Source organism: Dendrobates tinctorius, unplaced genomic scaffold (assembly GCF_039654945.1).
Source record: "Dendrobates tinctorius isolate UK_male_01 unplaced genomic scaffold, ASM3965494v1 ptg000203l, whole genome shotgun sequence".
Classification (NCBI taxonomy): Eukaryota; Metazoa; Chordata; class Amphibia; order Anura; family Dendrobatidae; genus Dendrobates; species Dendrobates tinctorius.
This window is the reverse complement of record NW_027361870.1, coordinates 8,929,235-8,943,574: the sequence shown is the minus strand read 5'-3', so window position 1 is coordinate 8,943,574 and position 14,340 is coordinate 8,929,235. Positions and strand designations below refer to the sequence as shown.

General features: G+C 40.9%; 1 protein-coding gene across 4 annotated transcripts in view; it reads right to left on the bottom strand.

The window, feature by feature from the left end:
* KIF16B (kinesin family member 16B) overlaps nt 1-14,340 on the bottom strand; it is a 538,624-nt gene that overhangs the window by 222,510 nt on the left and 301,774 nt on the right. For all 4 annotated transcript variants that reach the window (XM_073553806.1, XM_073553804.1, XM_073553805.1 and 1 more), the window contains one exon: nt 2,350-2,472. In XM_073553806.1, coding sequence (XP_073409907.1) covers nt 2,350-2,472 — 123 coding nt within the window. The remainder of the gene's footprint in view (nt 1-2,349; nt 2,473-14,340) is intronic.

Below are 14,340 nucleotides of genomic sequence, written 5' to 3'. Positions count from 1 at the left end.
AAAGCATTTCAGAGAAAAACATAGCTGGCACCTAATTTTGCTTCCTTCTAAATTTAATACCAAGCTGAAAGTCCTGGCTTGTCTGCCTAGTTAATTGTGTCTTAAGCTAGTTTCACACTAGCGTTCTTGTGCGCAGCGCAGGGCCGCCGCTAAGCCCCATCCCCGGCTGCGCCCCCTCCGGTCAGTTCCTCCTCTGATCGCAGGAGGCTGCATGCGATCAGCGTATCCTATATTTAGTGTTGGATACGCTGATCGTGCGCTGGTCTGATTTTGCTGGCGCTATGTTGCATGTTTGTGCTCTGGGCGCAGCGCCAGCAAAATCAGACAAGCCTCATGCGATCAGAGGAGGAACTGACTGGAGGGGCGTGGCCAGGGTGGGGCTTAGTGACGGCCCTGCGCTGCGCCCAAGAACGCTAGTGTGAAACTAACCTTAGTAGCGGATTTATACTGCAGGTCTAGACTTAGGCTAGGGTCGCACAACCATATTTTCTCTAACCTGAGAAAATTGGTCTGGTTATAATAATCAGACTCTGATCTGTGTAATCTAGTTTTCTCGGATGACAAGAGAATGGGGGGGGGAGGGGGAATCTCCATCTTGTCAGTCTCTGAAAATTGCACCACACTGATGTCATCCATCTGAGTTGCAATGCTTTCCACAGATTCACTGACTTGTATGGCTTAGTGCGATCCGAATATCTTATGTAAATAATTCATGCTGGGACAGACTCTGAGGAAAAAAGTCAGACATGTGTACAGACCCATAAAATAATATTGGTGTGAGTTGGAATGCACTTGGACCAAAAATATGGTCGTCTGCACCTGCCCTTAAAGGGAACCAGTCACCAGAAAAAAAATGCTATTAACCGGCAGATATGCGGTTAATCTGCAGGTTAAAAGCGTTATTAACTTGCCAAATGCCCTCATTTAACTAGTCGCTATGGTGAGAAAATGAACTTAATTCCCTGCGGCAGCGTTTGGATTTCAGCCACAATGGCAGCGCCAGCGCAGGTTCAGTCACCGCTTTGATTAGAGAGAGCGGCGGCTCTACCATTTCCCCTGGCACTGCCTAACACTCACTCTGAATTGGGGCCTGCTGTTAGTCATCTTTTCTGGTGGCATATTTTCTTTAAAGAGTGAGGTTATCTGCTACCCTTCCCCCTGGCTCACAAAGGGAGTAGTGTCTGGCCATGGGGTTGATGGGAGCACAGAAACTCATGGAGCAGAGATCTTAGCTAGACCTGTAGTTCAAGTCAACTAGTAAGAAAGCATGAACTAGGCAGAAAAGCCAGCATTTTCAGCATGGTATTTAAGATATATGGAAGCAAGTAAGGTAATGTAATATATTAAAAAGGCTGATCAATGATTAAAGCGAGCCGGTCATCAGTGTTTTGCCAACTACTTAGCTGGCGCTGTTACACTGGTTAAAATGATACCTGGTGATGAAATCCGTTTTGTGGTTGTTGTTTAATCTTTACTTGCCGTCTTCCGTTAATGAGATTCTCGTGCTTCTGGCTTTATGTGGTGCTGTGGCCTCATCATAACCCTTGTAGGCTTAAATGACAGGTCACTGCATTTTCAGTGACCTGACCCCTATTTTACATACTGTGCTCGTGCAGGTTAAAAGCGTTATTGACCATCCACTGGACTCTATGCATAGAAGCACCAACGATTTCAATTAATAACGTGCAAAGTTTACTGAAAATGTTCCTTCCAAGTGTGTATATAAATCTGATAAGCTCTTCCTTCTCTATAACCTCCTGCCTGCAAATCAGATACCATTTTCAACATGACAGGTTCCCTTTAACACAATGGGGTTCCACCTCCATTGGGTCAGTATGCCACTCAAGCAATAACCTATGTTATTACATGACCAGACTAGAATAAAAAAAAAAACTAAATAAGAATTTCACAGCAACCAAAGTAGGAAAACAATAATAGTTATAAGTTTAAACTTTAAGAATGTGTCTATTAACACAAGAAAAAACGACCACCACTCATTAGGGAACTGTAACGAAGTATTTGATGTAGTTCAGCAAGAAATGTTGCGCCTAACATATATACATTGCTCAAAAAAATTAAGGGAACACTGAAAAAACACAATGCAACTCCAAGGTCAATCACACCTATTTTAAATCAACCTGTACCGTTATGAAGCTATGCTCATTGTGAATCAATATCTGCTGCTGTTGTGCAAATGGAACAAAGCCTTTACACTTGGAAAAAAGGCAAATTTTGTTTGAAGGAAAGATTACACGTTTTCTCTAAACATACAATAGATTACATAATTACATGCCGATTTATACAAAAATGATAATGATTTATAAGGATGAACACAACAGTTACAATTACCTTTATTTCAAACTCATAGTGTTCATCTTTTCCTTGTCCACAAAGAACATAGCGAGGTATTGTTACTTTCACTGGATCAGATAGATCATCAGGATTTACACCTAGAGAGCGCGAAACCAATCGCTGTAGGGAAATAAAAAAGAGGACATTTATAAGAGTTTGCTGGACAAGAAAAAAAAAAAAAAAAGTACAAAAAAAAAATTTGAGAAAGATATTTATTTACGCAAAAAAAATTAATTAGTTTTAATATAAATCACTGCAAATAACCAAAAAAAAAAAAACTACCAATCGTAGCTCATGCTGATAAGCAAATGTCCCACAGATGGATTACAGCGTGGGACACTATGGATTCCTTCAATTTCAGGTGAGGGATTTTTTTTTTTTTTTTCTTTACAGAGGACAATGGCTTCAGGGGATTAGGTGTTGAGGTAAGTATAATGTGTTTTTTAAATTATATTCTTCATTTTAAACTCAATGTAGACAGTGAGGGCTGAATACAAATCTCAACAGTGTCCCCTGCTCATGTTGATCGCAGGGAGAGAAGGCAACAATGATGTGAGCGGTCTTCAGCACTTGGCGCCTGAGAACAGCGTGAATTGCGCTGGCTTTTCTCAGGTGCCAGTACGTGAGATACTGATGCGGAACACGGTTGGCCAAATGTATGACACACACAGACATGGATATTTCCGGTACAAGTTTTTCCAGTACCGGAAATATCAGGACGTGTGAAGGAGGTCTAAGACAGGGTGGCATTGACGCAGTTCCTGTGGAAGACACAGCTGTTAGAAAAATCATGCACTGACTTAATCAAATCAAGGCTATGCTCACAGGTTGTTGTTTTTTTACTGCAGAAAAGCCTGATCTCTTGGCAGAAAAATGCTGCAGACAAAACACAGATTTTGCTGCCTTTTCAACACTTTTCTTGCTGCATATTTCAGGATCCTAAAGTTCAGCTTTGCTTCCACCTTGCAAGCATATGCAATAAAGGTTGTTAGGCCACCAATGCAAAGATGTACCGTATGTGAAACTATACACGATTTTTGGAAAACAGGGCAATTTGATCCCATTATTTAAGGGAAAAAGTTTTTTAGGTTTGAAAAAAATACTGACTATTCTGAACAAAAAAGGTGGATTTTCAAGCACAGCCATGAATTAAGGTTACATGAGTTCATGAAAAACATGCATAATTGCAAATGTAAAAGAGTGGGAGAAGATGAATTGGTCGGGCATTGTTTACCTAACACACTGCTAGAGCACTGAGTGGATAATACATTGTTCACATTCACACACTGGTAGGGCACAGAGATGGTCAGGCATTGTTTCTGTAAACACTTCTCTAAATAAAATTGTACTAAAAAATTAATAAAAGAAATAGGTTTCATATCCTGCTGTAATTGTGTTTTTCTTTTCACCAAAAACACTGCAAAAATTGATAGCAGCATTATTACACTTATTCATTGTTTTCTATGGGTGAAAAATGCTGCAAAAACTGACACGCTGCAGTTTTCAAAAAAGCAGCAGTTTTCCAATTCAGTCAGGAAAAAAAACAAGCGATTTCCGAAATTTCACAGCTTTTGCTGGTACTGTAAAAAGCGGATATTAATATAACTTTCATTAAAAAACAGCAGAAATATGCAGCAAAAAACACAACATCTGAACACAGTCTAATAGCTGCAATAGCGCAATTGTTGCCAATGTTATTCATCCACTTCCAACATCTAAAAAGTTATAGGTGATATCTGAGATGACAGCTACTGTATGTTATACCACACGCTTAAGAGTCTCTTTAAGGCTACTTTCACACTATCGTTTCCTGGAGCTGCAGAGGGATGCACACGGCCGCCGTGAAGCACCGCCCATGACCGCACCTCCTCCGGTCAGCTCCACCTATGGGCACATGACGCTGCATGCGACTTGCATACCCTATCTTTAGCATTGGGGACGCAGGCTGTGCGCAGGTATGCGTTTGCCGGCGCATGCATTCTTTTGACGGTGCGCCAATCGCACCAAAGTGCAACACGGTGCGTTTGGCGCGGGTCGGTGCACCGCCAAAAGGACGCATGTGCTGGCAAACGCTTACCTGCGCACAGTCTGCGTCCCCAATGCTAAAGATAGGGTACGCGGGTCGCATGCAGCGTCATGCGCTCATAGGTGGAGCTGACCGGAGGTGGGGGCGTGGGCAGAGCTTCACAGCGGCCGTGCGCATCTCTCCGCAGCTCCAGGAAACGCTAGTGTGAAGAAAACATTTGAGGGACTTCTTTTGAAGTAGACTGTACAGCTGGCGGATCAAGAGCCTAATATGCTATTATAAAGTTGAACATCCAACTTAATAAGCATTAAAGGGGTAATTCCCATCTCCAAAATCCTATCCCAATCTGTAGTAGGTGTAAAAATATTAGCAAGTACCTCCAATTAGAAATGTGGTATAGTTCTTCTGATTCACTTTGTCTCTTTCCTGATGTGTAGGCATTGCAGGACCTTCAGTATCCATAGTTACAATCACTGATCTAGTGACAGTAAGCTGGTTGCTAGTAGTCGTGATCCTAACCAGGACTGTAGAGTGGTAAGCCAATTTCCCTGACCCCTAACCCCACAGCACTGGCCCCACTGAGCATAAAGTGCAGCACAGATTCACGTCCCCTAAAAGCAGAGATCCTTAGATCAGGAACAAAACAGACATTTATAGGACGTTTTCATAACTTTCCCAAATTATTATGAAAACATTTACAGCACGTCCTGCATTGTGCTACTGTACCCAATATATTAAATATTTTAGGAGTTGGAGTTGGTCCAGTTTACACCGACTGACTTGAAGAGGCACTCTGAAAAATTGGTGTCTTAGCCTCTGTTTGTATGGTACATCAGATAAAAGGTAGTGCAGGTTAGGGTTCTTTTACACCGTTATTGCGGGCCGTATTGCCGCATTTTTCACGGTCTGCCGCAATAACGGACCGCAAAAAACTTGCGGATAGCCGTTTTTCAGGTTTCCAATAATATGGAAAAAGTATTGGGGAAAAAAACAGGCGTTCCGCAAAATTGGAAGTGACGGTGCACAGCAAAAACAAACATCTGTTGTTTTTGCAGCCCCATTGATTTTCAATGGGGGCAGTGTCCGCAAGGCGTGAAAAAGATCGAGCAGGCTCGATCTTTTTTCACAGCCGCAAATACGACCCTCTCGGCCGTATGGCACACGGTACACTGTGGGATTATTGCCGGCCAATTTTACGGCCCCAAAGAGATCTATTGGGGCCGCAAAAACACGGTAAATGTAAAAGAAGCTTCTTTTTGGGAAATGTTCACAGTGTTTTTTGTTTTTTTTTCTATAAGGGCATCTGATCCAAAATCCTCCTCAAAATGGCTTAAAAAAACACATGGAAAACTCTTACTTATCCCACTTCTATGGGAAACCATCTTTGATGTTCATACAAGGGGTATTTTTGAGCATTTTTTTGTCCTGAAGAGGTTTTGAATAATGCTCGGTGGAATAAAAAATAAAAAAAAAAAAAAAAAAAAGTGCATGTCATTTCTTTGAATTGGATTTGGATGAAGTCTGCTCCAAACTAGGCATTGTCCAATCAAAAGACAATAAAAAGAATAAAAATAAATAAATGTTTCAGGGAAATAAAAATTCCTCTAAAAACAGAGGGTCTCCTGAAGCCGCGTTACTTGCTTACTGGACTATTGCTGACATATCCGTTCCGTTCCCAGTAATAGGTTACTTGTATTATGACTGTCCAAACCATGCAGCATCTTGTCTGTGGACCGAGAGTCATTCTTCTATATATTTCTATGAAACCCGAGGCTCTCGCAGGACTTCATAGACAGACTAACTTCGGGGCCATACAGAAGATGCTGTACAATAACGGGCTTCTTCACACAGCGATTTTGCTGCATTTTTCTATGCACAAAGAAATCTGTTTTAAAAGAGCAGCAAAATAAATGACATTTCTAAAATTTCAATCATATGTAATTTTTCCTTGCAGTTTTTTTTTTTTTGTTTTTTTTTTTTTTAAGTCAGAAGCATGAAAATTCATTCAGCGTTTTTTTCGTATTCAATTTAATGTATAAAAACCACATGAAAAGCGCATGTAATGTACATTTTTCATATGGATATGAAAGTGGGATATGTTCTTCTATACTAGTGGCCAGAAAAAAAGCTAATAATTTGATACTAAAGTATGCGCAAAGAGAATAACCTGCACAAAGTCCTGTACCTAAACAAGTAAGAATATCAAAGTACCTCTGCAAAATATACGAACGACCACAAAGAATATCGGAAAGATCTTCAAGTGCAGTACTCCGACGTGTCAGAAACAAGAACATCTAAGGCAAACAACTCACATCAAGTCAATGATCAGAAAGTGTTTAGCGCTTTCGCCGAACCTTTATTACGATGCACAGTCAATGCATGTACGGAGAGGCCGCGGTGAGCTGGTTCTTGGAGGTTCTGTCTGGGGAGACTTTATAGATATTACAAGCATTTAGAAGATTGGTTTTTCTGCTGAGTTAAAATCAAGCACCGAGCCAAAAGCAAGAGGGAATTTATATTGTGTCTTCAATGTTGGCAACGAATAAGTCACTGAGTATTTGTCACGCTCTGCATCAGAAGTCAGAGGAGAAGAAATCAAAGAAAATTAAAGACAGAATCATTATTTTTTAAAAAGGTTTGCACCTGGAACCCAAAACCGTGATCATCTGTGTCAGGTTCAGATTTGTGCAGGAGAAGAATTTACAGTAAAATACACGTGGATGGAGTTTAAAAAAGTGCAAACAACATGCAGAAGAAAACATTGGACCACACTCCGATTAGAATAATCAGTCCGTTTTTCTTTTACGTGAAAAATATTGACTTCCAAATGAGCCCTTAATCTTCTTGAACCACAGAAAAAAAACAAAAAAACAAAAACTGGAGTCTGAACTGAGAAAGTAAGTTAATGTGTATGCACAATGTAAGTGCATATAAACACGACCATTACACAGAGAAAACAAAAAACACAAATATCCCAAGATAAAAAATAAAAAAATAAACTGCAAATAATGCATAAAGGTAATAATAATAACCCGTCAAGTCAAGGCAACCCTTGTGGGACAGTCCTAACTCTAGTATTTAAAACCTTTCCACTTGCCAAGTGACGTGAATGTGAACAAGGATCGAGGAGACAGAACCACATTACCTTTATGCATTATTTGCAGTTTATTTTTTTATTTTTTATTTTAGGATATTTGTGTTTTTTGCTTTTGTTTTGAACCACAGAAGCAGCATGATCACTAAAATGGAAAAAGAGTGTACTTCTAGCTATATATATAACATTTTTGTAAAGAAACTTGTTGCCATCAGTCTCTTCTAACCACAGTTGCTTTCAAGTTTGAACTAGAGCATACACGTATGACACCATTAGCTCTAATGTCAAAGCATCGCAACTCTCTCAACCGACTTGTTAACAAAGCAAACACTGGGTAGCACCATATAACAAACAGATCACACACAACAGAATATAGTGACCCATTATATTTTTTAAATGTGGTCATCATAGGGTGCCCATCTCGGGATAGGTCAGTGCAAAAGGAAAAGTAAGAAAAAAAAACCCAACATTTGCTGCCTAACTGTTGTTATTGTCAGAGATTTGTTTTGTCACCTTGTCATCAAGAGGCCTTATCTCTTTTTTCAGCTCAGCCATCATTCCGCAAAGATGGATATGCTTATAAGCAGCAATTTACACTCATGAGTTTATACGGTCACATTTAAAAAAAAAAATATCTAATACATTCACAACGTTGATCAATATGGCATTAAGAGACCGAGAAATAGTATGACCAGAGTATTGCCAGATTGTTTTAAGTAGTTCAAAGCAGTATGTGCTGTAAATGTTTTTCTGCTCCTGATCTAAGAATCTGGGCTTTCCAGTTGAGATGACTTTATGCACATACTCAGTAGTAAAGATGGGCGAACCCGAAAAACTATTAAGGTGCTAGCAGGGATCTCACAGCGTTCGCGGCTGTTCAGCCCGGCTGGGAACACAGCCTCAGTGACGTCACCTCCGGTCACTCAGGCTGCGCTCGCAGCAGTTCAGTCATCAGTGGTTCTCATCCTGGATGGTTGCATCTTGGCACCATCCAGGTTGAAAACGGTTTATCCCCCAGACAGGGGATTACGGCGTGGGACAGAAGGACAAACAGGTATGGTATATTGTTGTTTTATTTTAGTTCTATTACAGGAGAACGAGGGCTTCGGTGGAATTAGGCATGAGGTGAGTATAACTGCATGTGTTATTTTTAAATAAAAAGTAAAAGTGTGTTTTATTTTATTTCTAATAATGCATTTTATTCTGGCTGCGTGTTTATTTACAATACAACTATAGGATTAGTAATGGATGGGTGTCTTATAGATGCCTCTCCATTACTAAGCCGTAGGCTTGATGTCACTGGACTATACAAAGGTGACATCAACCCCACAAATACGAACCCCACTTTCCACTGCTACAGGGCAAGTGGGAAGGGCCAGGCAAAGCACCAGAATTGGTGCATCTAACAAGTGTGCCTTTTCTGGGTGGCTGCGGGCTGCTATGTGTAGGTTGGGGGGGCCAATATCCATGACCCCTTTCCAGCCTGAGAATACCAGCCCCCAGCTGTCTGTTTTAGCAAGGCTGGTTGTCAAAAATGGAGGTATCCCACGTTATTTAAATTACATATTTAAATAATTAAAAAATACGGCGTGGGGACCTCTCTATTCTTGATAACCAGCTTTGCTGAAGCTGACAGCTGAGGGTTGCAGTTTTCTTTTTAACTTATTTACAGTGCAGGAGCCAGCTAATGAACATAACCATCAGCCACTCCTGCTGTCACTGTTATTAGCAGCAGCAGGTGTCAGATGAGAGCTGTAATCCCATCAGCCAACATCAGTGACAGGAGGTAAACTTTATACTTCTGATCACAGCTGAGCGCTCACGCTGTATTTTGAAGCTCCTCCTCTACCGATCAGAGGAAAAAGGCACTGGGAAGGAATGTCTGCACTCATATCAGAACTGCTAGAGTATAAGCCGACCCGAGTATAAGCCGATGCCCCTAATTTTGCCACAAAAAACTGGGAAAACTTATTGACCTCGAGGATAAGCCTACGGTGGGAAATGCAGCAGCTACGGATAAATTTAAAAAATAAAAATAGATACCAATAAAAGTAAAATTAATTGAGACATCAGTAGGTTAAATGTTTTTGAATATCCATATTGAATCAGGAGCCCCATATAATGCTCCATACAGTTCATGATGGGCCTCATAACGTGCTCCATACAAAATACCACCATATAATGTCCCAAAAAGTTCATGAAGGGACCCCTAAGATGCTCCATACCAAAAATATGCCCCATATAATGCTGCACAAAGGTTAATAATGGCCCCATAAGAAGATCCATATTAAAATATGCCCCATATAATGCTGCATAAAAGGTTAATGATGGCCCCATAAGATGCTCCATAGAATAACATGCCCCATATGCTGCTCCATAAAGGTTGATGGCCCCATAAGATGCTGGATAAAGGTTGATGGCCCCATAAGATGCTACATAGATATATATGCCCGATATGATGATGCTGCTGCTGCGATTAAAAAAATTAAATACTAACCTCTCGTTGCTTGGGGCCAGGTGCCCGTGTCCTGAGCAGGCGGGGACACCAGCGTGCTATGGAGGCCAGGTGCCAGTGTCGCCGCTGGCTCAGGGCCCTGACACCTGCGATATTCACCTGTCCCCATTCCACCGCCACACGCTGCTCTGTCTTCCGAGTCTCGGTAGTGACGGTTCAGACAGAGGGCACGCACTAAACACGTCATCGCGCCCTCTGACCTGACCGTCACAGCCAGGGGATGCGGATGACAGAGCAGCACGCAGTGGTGGAACAGAGACAGGTGAATATTTAATGGCTCCCTCAGTCCTACTCACCCCCTCCTGACGCGGTCTCTGCATTTCTTGCTTCTCCGATGGTCTCCGGCACCGGCAGCTCCTTCCAGTGTTCAGCGTTCACATGGTACCGCTCATTAAAGTAATGAATATGCATGTATATTCATTACCTTAATGAGCGGTACCACGTGACCGCTAAACACAGGAAGAGATGCGGCACCGGAGACCATCGGAGAAGGAAGTGCAGACACCACGCCAGGAGGTGGTGAGTATGATCTGACAGCCGCCGGCTCTTGCTCTCCCTCTCCCCCGCCTACCCCCTGGGACAATGACTCGAGTATAAGCCGAGAGGGGCACATTCAGCCTAAAAAAAAATTGGCTGAAAATCTCAGCTTATACTCGAGTATATATGGTAAATAGCTTGATTATTGTGTCATAATGGTGAGTAAAAACCTGATTACTACAGTATATTTATCACTTAAACATGAGTCATGTATGAGGGTGTTGGGAGTAAGAGTCAGGGAAATTGAGAAGACTAAGTGGGAGAGGTTTGGCTTACCGACTTCACAGCTCAGCCGATAACACAAAGACGAAGGAGGCTGGCAAATATACCAGAGCCAGAGAATTTACATTAGTAACACCACTCCAGCACTGAAATATTATTAACCCCTTTACCCCAACGGTGGTTTGCACGTTCATGACCGAGCCAATTTTTACAATTCTGACCACTGTCCCTTTATGAGGTAATAACTCTGAAACGCTTCCATGGATCCCACTGATTCTGACACTGTTTTCTCGTGACATATTGTGCTTCATGTTACTGGTAAAATTTCATTCAAATAACTTGCGTTTATTTGTGAAAAAAGGAAATTCGGCGAAAATTTTGAAAATTTCTCAATTTTCCAACTTTGAATTTTTATGCCTTTAAAATCACAGAGATATGGCACACAATAAACTTAAGTAACATTTCACATATGTTTACTTTACATCAGCACAATTTTGGAACCTAAATTTTTTTTTGTTAGGAAGTTATAAGGGTTAAAAGTTGACCATTGATTTCTCATTTTTACAACATTTTATTTTTACGGACCACATCACATTTGAAGTCAATTTGAGGGGTCTATATGATATAAAATACCCAAAAGTGACACCATTCTAAAAACTGCACCCCTCAAGGTACTCAAAACCACATTCAAGAAGATTATTAACCCTTCAGGTGCTTCACAGGAATTTTTTGAATGTTTAAAAAAAAATGTAACATTTAACTTTTTTTCCCACCAAAAAATTACTTCAGGTCCAATTTTTTTTTATTTTACCAAGGGTAACAGGAGAAATTGGACTGCAAAAGTTATTGTGCAATTTGTCCCGTGTACGCAAGTACCTGATATGTGGGGGGAACCACTGTTTAGGCGCATGGCAGAGCTCAGAAGGGAAGGAGCGCCGTCTGACTATTTCAATGCAAAATTGGCTGGAATTCAGATCGGACGACATGTCACGTTTGGAGAGCCCCTGATGTGCCTAAACAGTGGAAACCCCCCACAAGTGACCCCATTTTGGAAACTAGACCCCCCAAGGAACTTCTCTAAATATGTGGTGAGAACTTTGAACCCACAAGGGCTTCACAGAAATTTATAAGGTACAGCCATACAATTAAAAAATCATTTTTTCCACAAAAATGATCTTTTCACCCCCAATTATTATTTTCCCATGGGTAACAGGACCCTAAACGTTATTGTTCAATTTATCCTGAGTATGCTGATACCCCATATGTGGGTGTAAACGACTATTTGGGCTCATGGCAGAGCTCGGAAGGGAAGCAGCGCCATTTTACTTTTTTGGCTGGAATTGAGATCGGACACCATGTCGCGTTTGGAAAGCCCCTGATGCGCCAAAACAGTGGAAACCCCCCACAAATGACACTATTTTGGAAACTACACCCCCCAAGGAACTTATCTAGATGTGTGGTGAGCACTTTGAACCCCCAAGGGCTTCACAGAAGTTTATAACGTACAGTCGTCAAATTAAAGAGAAAAAAAAAAAAAATCAAATTTTTTCCACAAAAATGATCTTTTCACCTCCAATTTTTATTTTTCTAAGGGTAACAGGACCCTAAAAGTTATTGTTCAATTTGTCCTGAGTACGCTGATACCCCACATGTGGGGGTAAACCACTATTTGGGTGCATGGCAGAGCTCGGAAGGGAAGCAGCGCCATTTGCATTTTTTGGCTTGAATTGGGATTGGACGCCATGCCACGTTTGGAAAACCCCTGATGTGCCAAAACAGTGGAAACCCCCCACAAATGAGACCATTTTGGAAACTAGACCCCCCTAAGGAACTTATCTAGATGTGTGGTGAGCACTTTGAACCCCCAAGGGCTTCACAGAAGTTTATAACGCCCGGGCGTGAAAATAAAAAAAAAAACATTTTTTTCCACAAACATGATCTTTTAGTCCCCAATTTTTTTATTTTCCCAAGGGTAACAGGAGAAAAAGGACCCCAAAAGTTATTTTGCAATTTGTCCTGAGTAGGCTGATACCCCATATGTGGGAGAAAACTACTATATGGGCACACGTTGGGGCTCGGAAAGGAAGTAGTGACGTTTTGGAATGCAGACTTTGATGGAATGGTCTGCGGGTGTCATGTTGCCTTTGGAGAGCCCCTGATGTACTTGAACAGTGGAAACCCCCCCACAAGTGACCCCATTTTGGAAACTAGACCTCCCAAGGAACTTATCTAGATGTGTGGTGAGCACTTTGAACCCCCAGTGCTTCACAGAAGTTTATAACGCCCGGGCATGAAAATAAAAAGATGATTTTTTTATCCTCAAAAATGGTATTTTTACCCCCAATTTTTCACTTATTTTCCTAAGGGTAACAGGAGAAATTGGACCCCAAAAGTTATTTTGCAATTTGTCCTGAGTAGGCTGATACCCCATATGTCGGGGTAAACCACTGTTTGGGCGCATGGCAGAGCTTGGAAGGGAAGGAGCACCATTTGACTTTTTCAACGCAGAATTGGCTGGAATTGAGATCAGACGCCATGTTGTGTTTGGAGAGCATCTGATGTGCCAAAACAGTGGAAACCCCCCAATTCTAACTCCAACCCTAACCCCAACACACCCCTAACCCTAATCTCAGCCCTAACCCTACTGGGAAAATGGAAATAAATACATTTTTTTAATTTTATTATTTTTCCCTAACTAAGGGGGTGATAAAGGGGGGTTTGATTTACTATTTATGATTTACTATTTATGGTGGGTTTTTATATTTGGCAGCTGTCGCACGCAACAGATGCCTTTTATTGTAAAAATAGTTTTTGCATCACCACATTTTGAGAGCTATAATTTTTCCATATTTTGACCCACTGAGTCATGTGAGGTCTTATTTTTTGCGGGACGAGTTGACGTTTTTATTGGTACCGTTTTTGGGCACGTGACATTTTTTGTTCGCTTTTTATTCCGATTTTTGGGACGCAGAATGAACAAAAACCAGGATTTCAAGAATTTCTTTTGGGGGAGTGCATTTACACCGTTCCGTGTGCGGTAAGATTGATAAGGCGGTTTTATTCTTTGGGTCAGTACAATTACAGCTATACCTCATTTATGTCTTTTTTTTTATTTTTTGGCGCTTTTATGCAATGAAAACAATTTTATATAAAAAATAATTATTTTTGCATCACTTTATTTTGCGAGCTCTAACTTTATTTTTTCGCTGATGAGCGGTACCATGGTTATTTATATCTGTCTTTTTGATCGCGCGTTATTGCACTTTTTGTTCGGTGGTATGATAATAAAGTATTTTTTGCTTTATTTTTATTTTTCAAGGGGTTCGCTAAAGGGGTTAACTAATGGGACAGTTTTATAGAGTGGGTCGTTACGGACGCGGCAATACTAAATATGTATACTTTTGGGTTTTTTTGTTTCCAAAAAATGAATTAGGGAATTTTTTTTTTTTTTTTTTTTTTTTTTTTTTTAAATTTAGCGATTTTTTATAAATTATTTTTATACTTTTTTTTACTTTATTATGCTGTCCCAGGGGGGACATCACTGTCATGTGTGAGATCGCTGATGTGACACATCACAGATCGCTGTGACAGATC